General features: G+C 34.5%; 1 protein-coding gene across 9 annotated transcripts in view; it reads right to left on the bottom strand.

Annotated features, from left to right (window-relative positions):
- Window positions 1–17,088, bottom strand: part of OSBPL8 (oxysterol binding protein like 8) — a 170,806-nt gene that overhangs the window by 121,899 nt on the left and 31,819 nt on the right. For 6 of the 9 annotated variants that reach the window (XM_028503692.2, XM_028503691.2, XM_036018652.1 and 3 more), the window contains one exon: window positions 6,034–6,142. In XM_028503692.2, coding sequence (XP_028359493.1) covers window positions 6,034–6,075 — 42 coding nt within the window. In that variant the 5' untranslated portion in view covers window positions 6,076–6,142. Of the gene's footprint in view, window positions 1–6,005; window positions 6,143–17,088 lie in introns of those variants that run through there. The other 3 variants (XM_036018654.1, XM_036018657.1, XM_028503694.2) reach the window with 2 other exon arrangements.

Here is a 17,088-nt window from a genome sequence, read left to right as displayed (position 1 = left end):
CAGTCAGGGTACATGCCTGGGTTGCAGGCCATGACCCCCAGCAACCACACATTGATGTTTCTCTCTCTCTCCCCTTCTCCCTCCCTTCCCTCTCTAAAAATAAATAAATAAAATCTTAAAAAAAATAGAAAATTATTGCCCTGGTTTGCAGGCCAGGTCCCCGGCTAGAGGCGTGCAAGAGGCAGCTGATAGATGTTTCTCCCCCTCCCTTCCCCTCTCTCTAAAAATAAATAAATAGAATATTTTTTAAAAATTGAAAATTATTGACAGATGGATAGGAGACTTAAAAGATTATAAAAGACTTAAGTAACTTATCAACCACATTGAACATAAAGACTTTTAAAAAATTTGTGAAGCCATCTGGGAAGTTTAAGCACTGATTAGTTGTTTAATTATACTAAAGAATACTAAATTTTTAGGATAATAATGGTATTTGTGGTTAAGAAAAGTTTATATTTTAGAGATGTATACTGAAATACTAATGAATGAAATGATTTACAAGGGACTGGTTCAAAAATTATGGAGTGGAAGGATGGGCATATAAATGAAACAAGACTGACCTAGGTTGATAATTGTTGAAGATGGGTGATGAGTACATGAAGATTCGTTATATGAGTTCATCCTTTTGGAATATACTTGAAAATTTTCATAATAAAAAGTTTAAGAAAAGATAACTTCTATTAACATTCTTGAATGTATGATTAATATAAATTGTTGTAAGTAGCATGTAACTACTGGGAAAATGAAGCTATTTCAATATAAGAGAAAATGAGTAAGTAGGTAATAAATTGGTGACTAAAATTTTTAGTTATTGAATTACTTTATATAAAAAGATCTCTGCAACCTAAGAATCATATAATTAATTTAGGACCCCATTTCTAACTGGAAACTCTCCAGGTGAGATGCCCCACCAGACCAAAGATTTTTAGATTATCCAGCAACAGGACCCACTTCACTACACTGCAAAGCACAAGGGGTTAGTACTGCAACGTTAACCAGCAGAATAGCCTTCCAAAGATATCCACATCCTAATCCCTTGACCTATGAATGTTATCTTACATGATACAAAGGGACTCTGCAGATGTGATTAAAGTGAAGGATCTTAGGATAGGGCAGTTATCTTGGATTATCTGAGCAGGCCCAACAAAGCACAAGGGCCCTTTTAAGAGGTAGGCAATACCGTCAAAGTGAGTAGTAGGAGTTGTGATGACAAAAGCCAGTAGTTTAAGTGATGTGAAGCAGGGACCACAAGCCAATGAGTGAGTGTAACCTCTAGACACTGATAAAAGCAAGGTAACGACATCTCTCTTTCCCTCAGAGCCTCCAGGCCGCTTCTGATACCTAGAAATGACGGATAATAAATTTGTGTTGTATTAACCACTGAATTTGTGCTAACGTGTTACAGCACCAGTAGGAAATTAGCACAATGACAAACAGTAAAATTTAACAAAGAAACTCTTTCAATTAACTCTTTCAATTCAAGTATAATGATTTTATCTGCCTTTTGAGACACTGAGTTACCTACAAGTACATGTGTTCACGCCAAGCATGGACAACCAGCGGTAAGAGAATACTGCAGGTGGAATTCTTACATTAGGCAGATCATCTAGCTAAATAATCTCTAAATTTCCCACAAAACCTAAAGAGGAAAAGTAGCCACAGGACTGAGAGGTTTGCAAAGGCTCTGCTGGTAGCGTAATCATTGTTAAACAGGAAGAAAAGCAAACAGGCCTCTATTGAGGCAATCCTGAAGTATTTAAAATTAGCCAAACACTTAAGCAGGCAGGTCTCAAAAAACATTCAAATACTAGATGAGAATATGCACCAGATTTGGTAATCCTCAAACTTTGACTAAGACCCATTTATTATAGATGAGACAAGAGACTTCACAGCTCTTTTGCATTCATTCCCATTGTACAATAATACTTTGGGAAGACTGGTAATTGGTATATGGATAACATAATTGATTTAATGCATACATGTCTTACTGACCAGTTATTAGAAAACTGTACACCAAAAATATTGTCATTACAAATATGCTATGAGTAACAACATATAATATACTAAATCAATAATGATAATGAAGCTAAATTAACAGTATTTATAACAAAAATAGCAGCATTTAAAAACTGTGACCCACTCAAAATAATACTTCATGCTATCCCCAAAGGCAATTCCATTAATTTTCATGCCCATATACAGCTGTATAATATTACCAAATGTTATATATTAGTCACACTTCTTAGACTACGATTATTCCTCAATAAACTCATACCAATTTTACTTTATGAGCACCAAATCACAGTCATTATGAAACATCTTAGTAAGTATGTAAAAATCAAAGTTTCAGAAAGCTGGATTATCTTCTAGGCCCATGAGGAAGACAATGATTTACTACATTTTGAGAATTACTGAACTAAATCATCTTTGCAGTTCCTTCCACTTCAGAAAGCCTTTGATTACAAGTACCCAATTTAAACTGCAACCTCAAGAAAGATTTTAAAAGACATTGTGATTTTCCTTAAGGTAAGGTACATATTCAATTTTTCCATCTGAAAGGATATTTCCGTTTAATCTACCTCAATTATTTAACAGAAATTTGAATCCTATATTTTAAGTATTTCTTACTGGTTTATTTCTAAAGTTATATAAATTCTGGACTTTTACAAAATGTTTTAAGACATATTAAATGTAAACTTGTGTTCTAAAGTGTCTTTACTACCACATATAGAGAAAGTCAATCCACATTTTTCAGTATTTACCACCTAAGACTAACAACGCTACCACAAAAATAGAACTACAGTCAACTGGAATAATGAATGAACAAATGAATTGTTTAAAAAATAGAGTAATCTCAGGTGGAAGAGAAAATTAAATGGACACTAAAGTCAGACTGAGTCCAAACTTCCACAACTCCACGCCAAAACTACGGTAATATCTTAATAATCTTAAGCAGTATCTTAATTAATAAATGACTTTATCTCTCCTCCAAATCATTTTATATACTGCTTCATTCTCTACAGCTCCCCATCCAACTACATAAAAATATTTGATGGTTATACTATTGCCTACTGAACTAAGCTCAAAACTCCTAGTCTGGCACTCTAAGCTTTCCATAAATTTGGTCTCTACCTGCCACATTGGTCATTATTTCTGTGAACACCACTCCCTTCTAATCTACCTTAGTCAAATTTTCTACTCATTTTTCCCTGAATAAACCATGGGCAATCAGTTCCCAATTTAGCCTTGCCTCCTGCTATTCTCCCTTCCTAGAATGCTCTTTTTCAATCCTATGATCCATATTACTGTTTCTGTTGTCTTAAGAAAGCTTCTCTAACTATGCCAGTGCACAGCAATGGCCCACTTTTCCCAATTCGTGAGCTATGCTTTGTTTATGTCCCTCACTTAACACTTAGTAAATGCTGTTATTGCCTTATCTATCTGTCCCACTATCTAGTCTTCCCCAAAATTAACATGATTCAAAATGACTACATTGTGTATCTCTCAGCATTACCTGTCACAGTACTTAGCACAAAGGATACACTCAAAAAAAGAAGTTTACTAATGATATTTTTAAAACCAGTACATGCAATCAGATTTTTTTAAAACACTGCCACCTCATACTGACACGCTGCTTTTTATTTTCAAAGAACCTGCTTGTTTCACTGGATCATACTGTCCCTATCAAGAGGCAGGGTGACTATTCTGGCTTATATATTTTTTATTGAAATAGAATATTTGCCTCAATATTTTACGCAGAAAAACTGAGAATCAGAGAAAGTGTAAAGCCAAAATAACCGAATGGCATAGGGCTTTTTTCAATGTGTTTTATCGCCTCTCCTGCTTTCTAACTATTTATCTTTTTGAAGAGAAGTCTTAATATTAATACTTACATTAACAATAACAGCAGATTTTATTTATTGAACATTTACAATGTGCCCAGGTTTATAATAGGCACTTTATATATAATATATTATCTCAAAATTCAAAACAACTTGAACATAGACATTACTATTATCTTATTTAATAAATGAGGAAACTAGAAACCTGGAGAACTTAATTAATTGCCCAGGTTATACAATTAAGCAACAGAGCTCAGATTTTAACACATGGCTAAATGTCTATAGAGCCCATGTTCTTAGCCCACTTTTCCTAAATCTAAAGAGTAACTAGTTTAGGCCATGTAGTTCAGAGGTGGTATTTCATAAATAAGTAACTCAAAAATAGACCTCAAAGATTAGTTCAAATATAGAGTATTTCAATCCTTCATATTGAAATTATAGTATTCCCTCAAAAATAAGCCAGAATATATCACAGAAGAAACTTAATGAACAAGTAGAAAAAAAACTGCTCTTACTGCTTTTTAAATAACTCGCTCCAACTTAATATCAACAGAATTTAGGAAAACTTTATTAATACAGTTCCAGTATTCTAGTATAGAATTTAATGCTATGCACTTGGATATTTATTTTAAAAGGTAACAGTAAATTTTAAGCACTTCTATTCAGAAAGACAGGTACATAGTCGATACCTTGGTGGCAAAGTCAAGTATTCAGAGACAGACAGAAAAGACAGTTCCACTTCGTAAGCTGTAAGCTCTTAAGTGATGATAAACCCCTCTGAGCCTATTTCCCTATCTATATAAATGAGGATACACAAATATCTACCTTTAATGGCTGTTATGAGGATAGTCCAACAAAGTATTGACTTAGAATATAGCAATTACTATTACTAGTATTTTTATTATCACTAAGAGTTTTAAAATATTTCAACTAAAAGAAGTTAAAAATCTATGAGCTTTAAAAAAGATGCTATTTATGGAAAAATAAACACATATTCTAAGACAAAACTTTACTTTTAACCTTTTTTATGTGAAATTACAGTGAAAATAACTTACCATCAGTTTTCCATTTATAACCATGACAATAACCTTCACAAATCACACTTACTCCATGCTCATTTTATTCTTTATTAACGTTAGCTATCATGTGGAAGTTTAACTTTTATTTTGACCATTTAAGAAACTAAAACAAGTTTGAACCAAAAATTCAAGAAAGGTTGAGACCAGATTAATACAGATAAGCAAAACTGCATTTTGCTGTCAATCATTACACTCTTTCTGCATCTGGGCCTGTACAAAGGACATTCACTAAGTTAAAATTTACAAACAACTCAGTGTAATAGTGACTCCGAATTTCATAGCAATGTGAAGGATAGAAAAGTTGGCCTCCACATTATTCCAACAATACAAAATTCTCAAAGAATTTTTCACCTAACAATCATAATAGAGCTACCAGCTGACATTTTACGGTTAGCACCCCTACTTTAGATTAATGGAAACATTCCTAATAAAGAATATATAAATCAATTATTTAATGGAATCTCTCAAAATACAACAGAATTTAAAACTAAATTATCATGGTAGAAAATTTCTTTGTACAATGACAAATCATCATTTAATCTGTCCTGCTGATGGGTTTTATTGCATAAGGTATAATTAACCACTATTCCTACTTATTTGTTTTATTTTCAGAATACACTTCAATCATAATCATAAGGCAGCAATGTTTCTTAAATCTTTATACTTTCATAGAAAGAATATATGTGGCAACTGCTCTTAATAATTATTTTAATTGTCTCATTCCTTCTGCCTGCTCATAGCTTCACATAATGTAAGATTTGGAGGCATTTAATGTCCTCAATTTAGTGAAGCCTCTTGATTTCCCTAAGGCAGAAAGTTTGGGGCAACAACATAAACACAAACTATTATAACTGTATGTCTTACATTATACAGCTGGTAAGGAAAGGGAAAAGAGGGAATAGATGGCACAGAAAAATCAGAAAACTGACTAGGTTGTGCTCCAACATGATTTAAACTATCTGTAATTTTCACATCAACAGAGGAGTGAAAGTTTTATTTTAAAATACTTTCTTCAAATTTGTTTTAAACACATTTTTAAAATAAAGTCAAGGCTCACATCAAACATAGCTGTAGATGATAGTACCTTATTATGCTGTATTTGAACCACTCACCGAAGCTCGGTCAGGTTCTCCATCTGCCAAGCCTGCCTCCATAGTGAAAGAAGATAGGTTTATGCTTCACTTTCCATTAATGTTTAGCCATTCTGTATATCTGGAAATCCTACAAAAAGAAAACCATGTGTATTAGGAGTGGTATAAAATTGTGATAAGTGGAAAATAAAGCATTAAGTATTTTAGGAGGGAGAAATTATTTTAGGCTGAGGTTACTAAGAAATCCAGTAATACAGGGAAAAAACAGATTTTGACATAGGCTTGAGGAATGATAAAGGTTTAGAGAAAAATGTTAGAAGGAAATATTCCAAGTGAAGAGAAATAGCAAGAACAAGGTTAAAGACATGAGATTGTTCAAAATTTGAAAAGATGCTTAAATCTGCTTTTAAGTAATGAAATATTACACATAATTTGTTCATTATTACACTGGCAACTAAGGAGTGTGCTAATATTAACACTGGGGAGCATGTAGGAAAATAGGTATTCTCATTCACTTTTGTGATAAATTATAACATTTTTTGAATGACAACTTAAAATACATATGCTTTCATCCAACAATTTCAAGGGTAGGAATTATTCTACATATGTACTTCTACAAATGCACAAAGATACATAAATAAACACATCCAACAAAGGAATAGATATGATGGAAAAACTGAAAACAACCTTAATGCTCATCATTAGGAGCTTGCTTAAATTAAGACAGACACAAAAAACTAAACGAACTTTTCGACCAACCCCAAATCAGCAATTCGGTAGACTTCTAGTCATTTCTTAGGATTCCAAAGTCATTTCTTTTTTCTGTAAATATAAAAGGCTGTACTAACATATAAATGCTGGTGAAAATAGCTTTTAATTGGGCTTTAAAGAGATGTCACTTGATTTATTTGATATAATGAATAAAGTTAGCCCAAGCTATATTACATGTCTGTGTGTGTGTGTGTGTGTGCGTGTGTTAATTTTTTAAAAAGACTGGGAAAGGCAGGAACTTAGAAGGTTTCTGCCCTGAACAAATGAAAGAATAAAACTGCATTAACAGATGTGGAATACTTTGTGAGAAGACTTGGAGAGAGAAGGGATGAATGTTAGGAGCTCCTTTTGGACATATACATTTGAGATATCAGTTAGATATCTGAGTAAAGATATCAAGGAAGCAGCTGGACATGCAGATGTGAGGCTGAGGAGAAGAAGTCATGCTAGGAATATGAACCTACAGATGGAATTTAAAACCATGACAGTGGATGAGATCTCCTTGGAAATCTGTGTAGACAGAACAGAGGACCAAGTTCAGAGTGCACAGGTACTTCAATATTATAAGATCAATATTTAAAGAATGAATGAATGAATCCCAATTTCTGGTTTTCAATTTTCAAAATGACTATATATAATTACTCTATTTAGGTAAACACAGAATTACTTATGTAAAAAGCAAAGGCAAAACACATAAACACAAAGTAAAACTCAAATTATAACATGACTAACTTTAAAAGGGAGCAGGGAGAAGGGAAAAAATATCAAATTAAGGATAAGTACCAAACACTCCTCACCTTTGATAATGAGGAGTTAAGAGACATTGCTATCACGTTAAGAAACGAGTTTTTAGTATTTTCTTTAAAGCCAAAGACTTGAACTAAAAATATGTAACAATAAATCCTGGAAGGAGAGGGTGATTGATTGGATGCTTAAAGTACAGGGTGGGGCAAACATAGGTTTACAGTTGTGAGTATGCAAAACACAGAGTTTATTCTTGTATTGATTTATTAATTACTGTATTACTTTCCGTAAGAACAACTGTAAACCTACTTTTGCCCTACCCTGTATAAGCACACTAATTTCCTCATCATTCAGAGGTGAAAGCCAAAAGATTCTTAAATAATATGGGAATAGAAAAGTATTTTTTTTAATCAAAACAATAACTACAAACAAACTCAATGGCAGCTGGCTCTAGGGGGTAGGCTTGAAAGGAAGTAAGGCAGTTTTTTCTGCCATTTTAATTTTTAAAACACTGTTGATTATTTCTATAACCAAAAAGAATGTCTAATATAATTTTTGTAAAGGAGTACAGTGCATCATAATCCTGAAGACTTATTTTTTTTTCCCCTCAATTGTCAAACTAAAGCTGGGCCTGCATCCTAATTTAAACATAATTACTAACTGAATTCAAAGTTTAAAGAAGACTATGTTCCCTCCTCTGTTCTTTTTAATCAGTACTCTAGCAATTATTGAGGAACTGGTGCCTTGCTATCTATACTTAAACTTACAAAGTTTGTAGAGGAAGTAATTTCTATAAAAATTCCTCTCTATTTTTGGGCTTAGATTGTTATTTCAGTCACAGAGAAAAGGAAAGTATCTACTAAGCAAAGCCAACATATTTAACCCATAAGGTTGTTTAATTCTAACAACCTTATGATAATGTATTGAATGATGGCTGCCTCTAAAGGCAGCAACAAATCATGTAATATTAGTATATGGCTTCCTATCTCACAGGATGCCTCAGAACATGTACATTGTTCTATTAAATGTACATGTAACAAAAACAAAAATGCTCAAAAGCAAGAGCGCTACCAACGAACACACCACAGTTCTAAACTACGACATTTTATCACTGGGAACTGAGTTAAATTCAATAATCTTAATCTCAATGCCATTTTGACCAAAAATTAGGTTGTGAATAAGTACAACTTCATTAAGCTAGTCTGAACTAATCTATAGTATTTACACTAGGTCAAACCACTCAGGAAAAAAATAGCATAATAAGAAATTAATTATACAAATTTGACAGTCCCCCCAAAACTAGCTAACACCAAAATCTTATTCATGAATGTTGTGAAAAAAAGAAAAACTCTGACTGCTTGATTAAAGCAGTCTATCTACCCAAATGGCTTTCATCAAAATTATTACAAAATGGTATAATACACATGCTTTCTGCAGTAGGATAATATTTACTATTTTGGCACCTATGAATTATGTAAAGATTCCCTCTAGTCTAAAAATGTAAACAACAATGATGATGTTGATGATAATGGAAGACCAAGAGTCAGGCAAAAAGCTGGACACTGATGGGCAAGGGGGAAGTGGGATAGAAATATGCAGGGCAAGTTATCCCACTGTGGCTGTACAACTTCAGGGCAATTGATGAGAAGACACCAATCAGGGAGACACAGAGAAGAAACAGATTGAACTAATCAATTTAACTCTTAGAAGAGGAAAAGGCATAGTAAGTAAATGACCTATGATATAAAAATGAAAAAATATTCTAAATGACTCCACTTCTCTGGAGAAAACTTCTGGCAAGGTATGAAACAAATCCCATTTCCCATTATCTCTGGACCAAGCACTAATATACATTATTCATAAAATTTGTGGTTTATAAATCTTAATACCTATTGTTGCTGCACATCAATTATATGTCATTCATAGAGCATAAAACACATTCATAAAATATTTACTTAAATCTTATCATGTAAAAGACATTACTTAAATTCTGCATGTAAATTAACAATACACATCATCCCTGTCCTAGACAAGAATAAACTGGCTAGTATACTACAATGTAATGAGACTTCGACAAAGGTATGTGCTACATGATGTTACCTATGGCAGTTCATAAGGATATTAAACTCAGAGTTCTGGAGGTGGTAGAATGAGAATACCCAAAAAACAAAACAACAAAAAACACAAACAACCCAATAGCAACCAGATCCCAGAACCCAATCTACAGTCTCTAAATATTACTTCTCATTAAAAGACACCAGAGCTTCTTGGAGAATACCCAGGTCTAAAAAACCAAATGTCCAAGGTCAGCATAGAGTACCTTACATATCTAAGTAAAAAAGCTATGGAAGAGTTCTGAAGTCATCTAACGAACTCAGGAGTCATCTTGAAGGGGATTCTAAAAGTCAAAGATGGAGAAAATTTGTAACTATAAAAGGCAGTTTAAAATCAAAGAGCTAATCATCATTTCAAAAAAAACTGGAAACAAAGTAAATTAAACCTAAGCATTAAAAATTAGATCTTTGAAAAAAATAAAATTAATAAATGCCAGATAAGACTAAGCAAGGGAAAAAAAAGAAACAACCGAAATAACAAATATTATGATTGATAAAAAAGACATCACAATAATATCCCCAAACTTTTAAAATGTCCTAAAAGGAAATTATAAATACTATACCAATAAATATGAAAATGTCTAAAAAACTGACAAATTTCTAGAACAATCCAATTTACTGAAAAGTCCACAAGAAGAAAAAGAAAATCAAAATAGCCCCATTAAATCCATAGTAATGAAACTTCTCAACAAAGAAAATTCCCATTGCAGATTACTTAAGTAGGGTGTGGAAGGGACAGAAATCTTTAAAAAATTTTTTTGAAAATAAAGGAACTACTTAGTGTTCCTTTATAAGAGCTGCATAAACCTGATTTAAAACTAGACAAGGATTACGAAGACAGGAAAATTATGACTCAAGACATGGATATCAAAATCCTAAACAGATAGCCAGAGGGGAGAGGGGAGGGGACAGTGGGGAGAAGGGTTTTCAGGAACTCCTACAAAGGACACATGGATAAAACCAAGGGGGAGGGTGGAAACAACAGAGGGAGGTGGGTTTGGAGGGGGTGGAGGGGGGTGAGGAGAAGATACAGACAACTGTAATTAAACAATAAAATAATTTAAATTAAAAAAAATTTTTAAAAATCCTAGAGTATCTGAAAACCATATCTACATTTATACATTCATATATACATATACACATACCAATAACTGAAAAAATACATTTACAATTATACCTAGATATATATTCAAAATGTTTATAGCAATATTATTTGTAATAGCCAGAATCTAGAGGGGGGAATATCCATCAACAACAGAAGACACAAACAACTTGGTAAATTCAAATAATGGAATATGATACAGTAGAAGAAAATGACAATTATATGGATTGCCCTCATCAACAAAATATTCTCTTACATAACAGTGTATATGATATATAATACAATTTACACACAGTTCAAAAATAAGACAAATCAATCAATGGCATAGAAATCCAGATAACGTTTTATGCAAGAAGAAACTGGACAAGGTAATGATTAGGATGAGAAACAAAGGGTTTCTGAATGCTATCAGTGCTCCATTTCTTCACCTAGTCAGCGTTATCACAAGGGCTGACTTTATGACAGTACAATCAACTCTACATTTATTGTACATATGTAAAGTCATTTTTTACAATAAAAAATAGTGCTTTCTTTATAATAAAGAAATTAATAATTCTAAAGCAAAAACCATTTAAATAAGAGGTAGGTGCAAAGGAATAAAATTCCTTTTAGAGTTCTCAAACTCTAAATTTCTGATAAAATCAATAGCCCACTAAATCTAATATAATATGCCATAATATATTAGATGACAGTTTAGCATTCTTATAGCACAGTGAGTTGATGTCCTAATTCGATTTATTGGATACATGTAGAAACACTTTTTAAATATAATTGCCTTATACCGCAACAGCTCAACTGCCTGAGTACAAGATAATTTGGATTATCTTCATACCTAACTCTACTGCAGAAATGAAAAGGGTAAGGTGACAACATAAAAGCAGGCAATAAAAAAAAAAAAGCTTAAAGGTTAATAAAATCAATTTCACGCTCTCTGGAATATTTCTGGAATTATAGCTTTAAAATTTCAGGTGAAGTCTTGAAAATATTTTCTGCTAATTACCTAATATAGATGAAATTTTAATTATAAAGATAATAGTGCTTTATCAAATATGACAAATATTAAATATAAATATTACCTATTTATTAATGTATTCACTTATATTCTTCCATCACATGGTACTTAAACTAATTGTTTTAAGAATGGTAATTACTATTTTTATAATTGTATATATATGACACAGACAGGTTACAATTGATCAGATAGATGACAGTGATAAATTTCCAACACTTGGCTTCAAGAACCTAAAAAAATGAAAATGACATACAAGAGCTTATTAGCTTAATAAAAACTATGAGAAACACAAATCACAGTTTTCCCTCTCACTTACTCCCACACACCACCCTGTAAAACATTTCAGAGAAAACAACTTTAAACAAAAGGCTACAAAACAGAAAATAGGGATAATTTAATTGTTTTGGAAAGCTTTATTAAGAACTTTTTGGCATCAACAGATATGCCAAATGTTTTTAAATGAAAAAATTAACTTGAAAAACACATACTAACATCACAGTAGTTCTACAAAGTAACAGACAAGAACAAATGGACTCCACTTCTTCTCTGGTGAAGAGTTGTTTCCTTCTCTGTGTACACAAAGTGCATCTAGTACAGAACTGAAACACTATATTTCTAAATTTATTTATCCATCTGCCTCCACCATTTAGATCCAAAGCTCCATGATGATACTTCATACCAATTACTGAGTGCCTGATATGTGCCAAGACGGAGAACCACAGTGCACAAAACACATGGTCCATGACACCATGGACTTTACATGAGATCATGGGAAGCTTCTCATACAAAGTGATGTTTTAAGTTGAGACCTAAAGAATTAAGTGACACCTAAACAAAGAATGGAAAGAGCCCTGGCCAGGTGGCTACTTGGCTGGAACACTGTCCAATATAGCAAAAGGTTGCAGGTTCAATCTCCAGTCAGGGCACATACCAAGGTTGTGGGTTCAATCTGGTCAGGAGGCAACTGGTCATTGTTTCTCCCTCACATTGATGTTTCTCTCTCTCTGTCTCTCTCTCTCTTCCCTCACCCACTAAAAATAATAGACATATCCTCAAGTGAAAATTTAAAAAGATTTTTTTTTAAAAAGCATGGCAAGAAATACATTCTAAGTAGAGAATATGCAAGCCCTAATGCAAAAAGCCACCCCTATATTCTTCTGTATTTCCAATAGCATTGCACAACGCATAGCAGATACATTAGTTAGTGATAATGAGGTAATGCAGGAGATGTGAGCTGATGAAAGAATGGAAAAGAAAAAATTAAGTGTATATAAAATAGCCTTATTTCACCCAAATTTGTGTATTTTGAATTTGACAATTGACATTTAAATATGCTATTTAATTAGACCTTTTAAAGAAATTAAACAAATTACTGGTGATGGTCCATTCCATTGCTGCTTTCCTTAGCCATAGTAGATTAATGTGAAATAGAAGTAATTAGAGAATGTAAAATCTTGACATTCCTCTACTCTAAAAGGACAAATTATTTTTTTTGAAAAACATTGCTTTACTTAACTGATATTTTCTTCCTACAAGCATTTCTTGTACTTTAAGAATCCAAGTGATCAGCACTTAACACAGTGTGAATAATAATATCCTTAACTGTTCATAAAAGGCACCTTGGGTTTTTACAGTAGCCAAAAAATGAATTCCTAATTATACAAACATGGTGTGACTGCAAAGGAGTGTAAATAACAATACTAATGTCTTTGCCTACCAAAACAAGTGTATTAAAAAGCGGCACTCTTACTTCTCTTCAGATCACATAAATCTTCCGCCTTTTAAAAAGTGGTATGTGGCAATATCTGGGCTAGGTGGCAGCACAGGTAAATGTATATCACCCCCTCCCACATAAAAATTACAACTAAACTACAGAACAACCATCATTCATCAACAACTGCCTGAAATCTGGCTGAATGGAAGTCCTACAACTAGAAAAATAAAGAAGTCGCATCAAGATTAGGAGGAGGAGCAGAGACACGGAACAAGCTGGTCTCATCACACATGTGATGGATAAAATTTAGGAGGGATATCTCACTGGCTGCAGAGATCCCTCCTTAGGAGTGAGGGGCCCAAGCCCCAAGCAGGACCCCACCTAAGTATTTTGGTGCCAGGAAGAAAAGTCCCAAAAACTTGTAGCTGTAAAACCAGGAGAGATTGAGACTGAGGGAGACCAAGGGCTGCTAAAGTCCCAGATTATTATTCTTTTTAAAGAGCACATATGTGGACTTACTCAGGCTCACTCCCTCTGAGCTCTGGCACAGGGGCAGCAGCTTGAAAGTGACTAGAAACATACAGGGAGGAACTGAATTGTCTGGTATCAGGGAGGGGAAGAGCTAGAGGGGCAGCTTTCTTCCAGACAGAAGTGCTGGCAGAGGCCACTGTTCCTTGATGAGCTCTCCCCCGCTAGAGCAGGCAGGTACACACCATATCTGAGACTCCATCAACCTGGCTCACACTGTTTGCTCTACTCTGGTGATTCCCAGCTTTTAGGCTCACCCAAACAAAGAAACAAAGAAGAAGTTAAGAGATGTCTAGAGGAATGGGAAGTGATTTTGAAATGATAGAGAGAGAGGGGATAGTAAGAGTGAGGAACAAAATCCAGGGTAAGACATGGAAAAATTTAAATTTGAGACAAAAGGAAAAAGAAGAAAAAAGGAGGTGAATAAAGAAAAATAAAAGGGCAAGATAAAAGAGAAACAGAAGAAATAAAGAAAAAAACAGGATAAGACAAAGCAGAATTAAAAATTTGAGAAGAAAAACAGAGTAGGAGAGGGGACAAGTAAAATCTGAGATTTGAAATACAAAATTAGTGAAGATCTAGAAATGCAAATCCATCCACAACCAAGTAGCAAAGATTGCTAAAGGTGGAGAGAGAATGAGGGTATTTAAGAGTGGGGAAAAAAGGATGTGAGATGACCACTGACAAGAAAATTGGTTTTGTGTGTCCGGACAGGGGAGAAATAGTAAGAGTGTGGAATGGAAACAAGTTGTAGCAAGAAAGAAAACAAAATTTAAAATGAAAATAATGAGATGTAAGAAGAATGTAAAATGCTGTAAGAGAAGGGAGGGGCAAAATATGTTAGTTCAAATAAACTATAGTATAAAATCTAGTGACTTAATATGCAAAAACTTGGTAGACAAGAAATGAATGTTAAAAAGCTATGCAGGAAAGAAAATATCGCCAATTATGGAGAAGAGCTCAGTGGATTTCATTTTGGTAGCCTCTAGTATTTACCATTGTTTTTTTTTTCTTTCTGGATCTGCCTCTGGTGATGTCAAAAGTTGACACCATCTGACCTTAGGTAGCCAGTTAGAGACTTCCAGGGATCTACTGTCTCTAGCTGTCTCCTTCAGTGGTTAATCTAAGTCACTCTGCACTCAGCAGTCTGGCTTATGTACCATGGGGTTGGCTGAAGCCCTCCTGGGGTCAAGGCTATTGTTTACCTCCAGAATGCTGCTGGGAGGGGTGTGGTCTGCTTGAGTGGGATGGTTGCTGCCCTTTAGGGAACTCAGCTGCAGGATCCTGGTGGCTACTCTCTCAGTTCTCTCCCCAAAACATCTGTCCCCAGTCTCTTTTCAAGCATCTCTCTAGTCCCCTCTGTGCCGCACCCGCCTTTGCCAGGGATCTATCTGTCTGTGGCTGTCTCCTTCAGTTTTTAATCTAGTCACTCTGCACTCAGCAGTCAAGCTTAAACACCAGAGGGTATGGTAGAATATTTCCTGGGGGTAGAGCTATTGTTTCCCCTCAGGCTGCTGCCACTCAGGGGAGTGGTCCTCCTGGGCAATGATGGCTGCTGCTGTATGGGAAATGATTCAGCACCGAGACCCCAGCATTTACTCTCTCAGTTCTCTCCCCAAAGCTTCCATCACCAGTCTTGTCACCAGTCTTTCCTCAGGCGTCTCCAGCCCTGTCTGTCCCTGCCTTTGCCAGAGCCCAGGATAAGTGGCTGCAAGTGAAAATTCATACGTTGGCCCTTTAAATAGCTCTTTGTGTCACCAGGGGTCAGTCTCTGGCAAAGAGCAACCCTGCCACTTTTGCCACTGGTTGCTATCTGTGTATTTTGGGGGCTCTGGTGCTCTAGGCTGGGGATCCCAGGTTAGGGTTTAGACCCCACACTTCTCAGGGGGATCCAAATGGTCACTCAATTATCCCTCTGGTGCCACTGCCTGTGGGTGCCCAGCCGGCTCTCTCGAGTCTCCACCACACTCCTTACCAAACAGGTTGTACTGAAGCTGCTTCTTCTGTCTGTCCCAGGTTATAAGGCCACAATTATTTTAATTAGAGAGAAGTAGAGTGAAATTTTCCTAGTTAAAATTACCATAATGTGACACCAGATTCAAGACATACCAACTTTCTTCAACAATGACAAATTTGTCTGGGTCTGTTTAGAAATAAATCAATTAGAGTGGCACTGTGATCCCTCTCCTTGATGTACTAGTTATTCACACTGAATCATTTGAAACTGATGGTTTCATTTGTAAGCAAATGACCCTGTACTGTAACAGGTTAAATCTTAAATCTTTCAAGTAAGCTAGACTATAAATTCGCTGCTTCTTAAGGATGGCCCATAAATTAAGAAGTTCTAGAACTCCTGAAGTTTCAAAAGAGAAAAAAAAGTGCCCATATAAAACCCAACTAGAACATCTGAAAAAAAAAATCTGATATGATTAAGGAATATGGGCATGGTTCTAAGCCAATGTTTTTTTTTATTTGAACTTTAAAACGTCTACTTTAAAATTGGAAACAAAATAATTCAGGACTGCAACATAATTAATCAGAGACAAAATAAGAGATATATTTTAGGCCAAATTATAAGGGGGTACTGAAAATAAAATATTTACCTAATATATGAAGAAATAAAACATCTTATTTTATTTTATTTTTGGTTTCAGAGAGAGGGAAAAGAGATGAGAAAGATGGAGGGATATACAGATGTGAGAGAGAAACATTAATTGGCTGCCTTCTGTACATGTCTTGACTGGGGACCACACCTGCAATACAGGCATGTGCCCTAACCAAGAAATGAACTGGTGACATTCCAGTTTGAGGGCCAACACTCAACTAACTGAGCCGCACCAGTAAAGCAAGAAATAACTTTTCTAGGAAGATGCGTAAGAAATACAGAAAAATGACTAAATGTAATAACAATTTAAACATTTGAAAAACATTATAAAGGGAAAAAAGGAAAAATTATAAAAGGAAAACTACAAGGTTAATAATAATAATAACAATGTATAAAGGAATCCCTTAAAGCATATATATATATAATCTTAAGATTTCATTCATTTACTGATCTAATATTTTTCAGCACACACTATGTGCCAACTGT

This window comes from Phyllostomus discolor, chromosome 2 (genome assembly GCF_004126475.2).
Source record: "Phyllostomus discolor isolate MPI-MPIP mPhyDis1 chromosome 2, mPhyDis1.pri.v3, whole genome shotgun sequence".
Lineage (NCBI taxonomy): Eukaryota > Metazoa > Chordata > Mammalia > Chiroptera > Phyllostomidae > Phyllostomus > Phyllostomus discolor.
The sequence above is the reverse complement of the archived record's forward strand: the minus strand, read 5'-3'. Positions and strand labels throughout refer to the sequence as shown.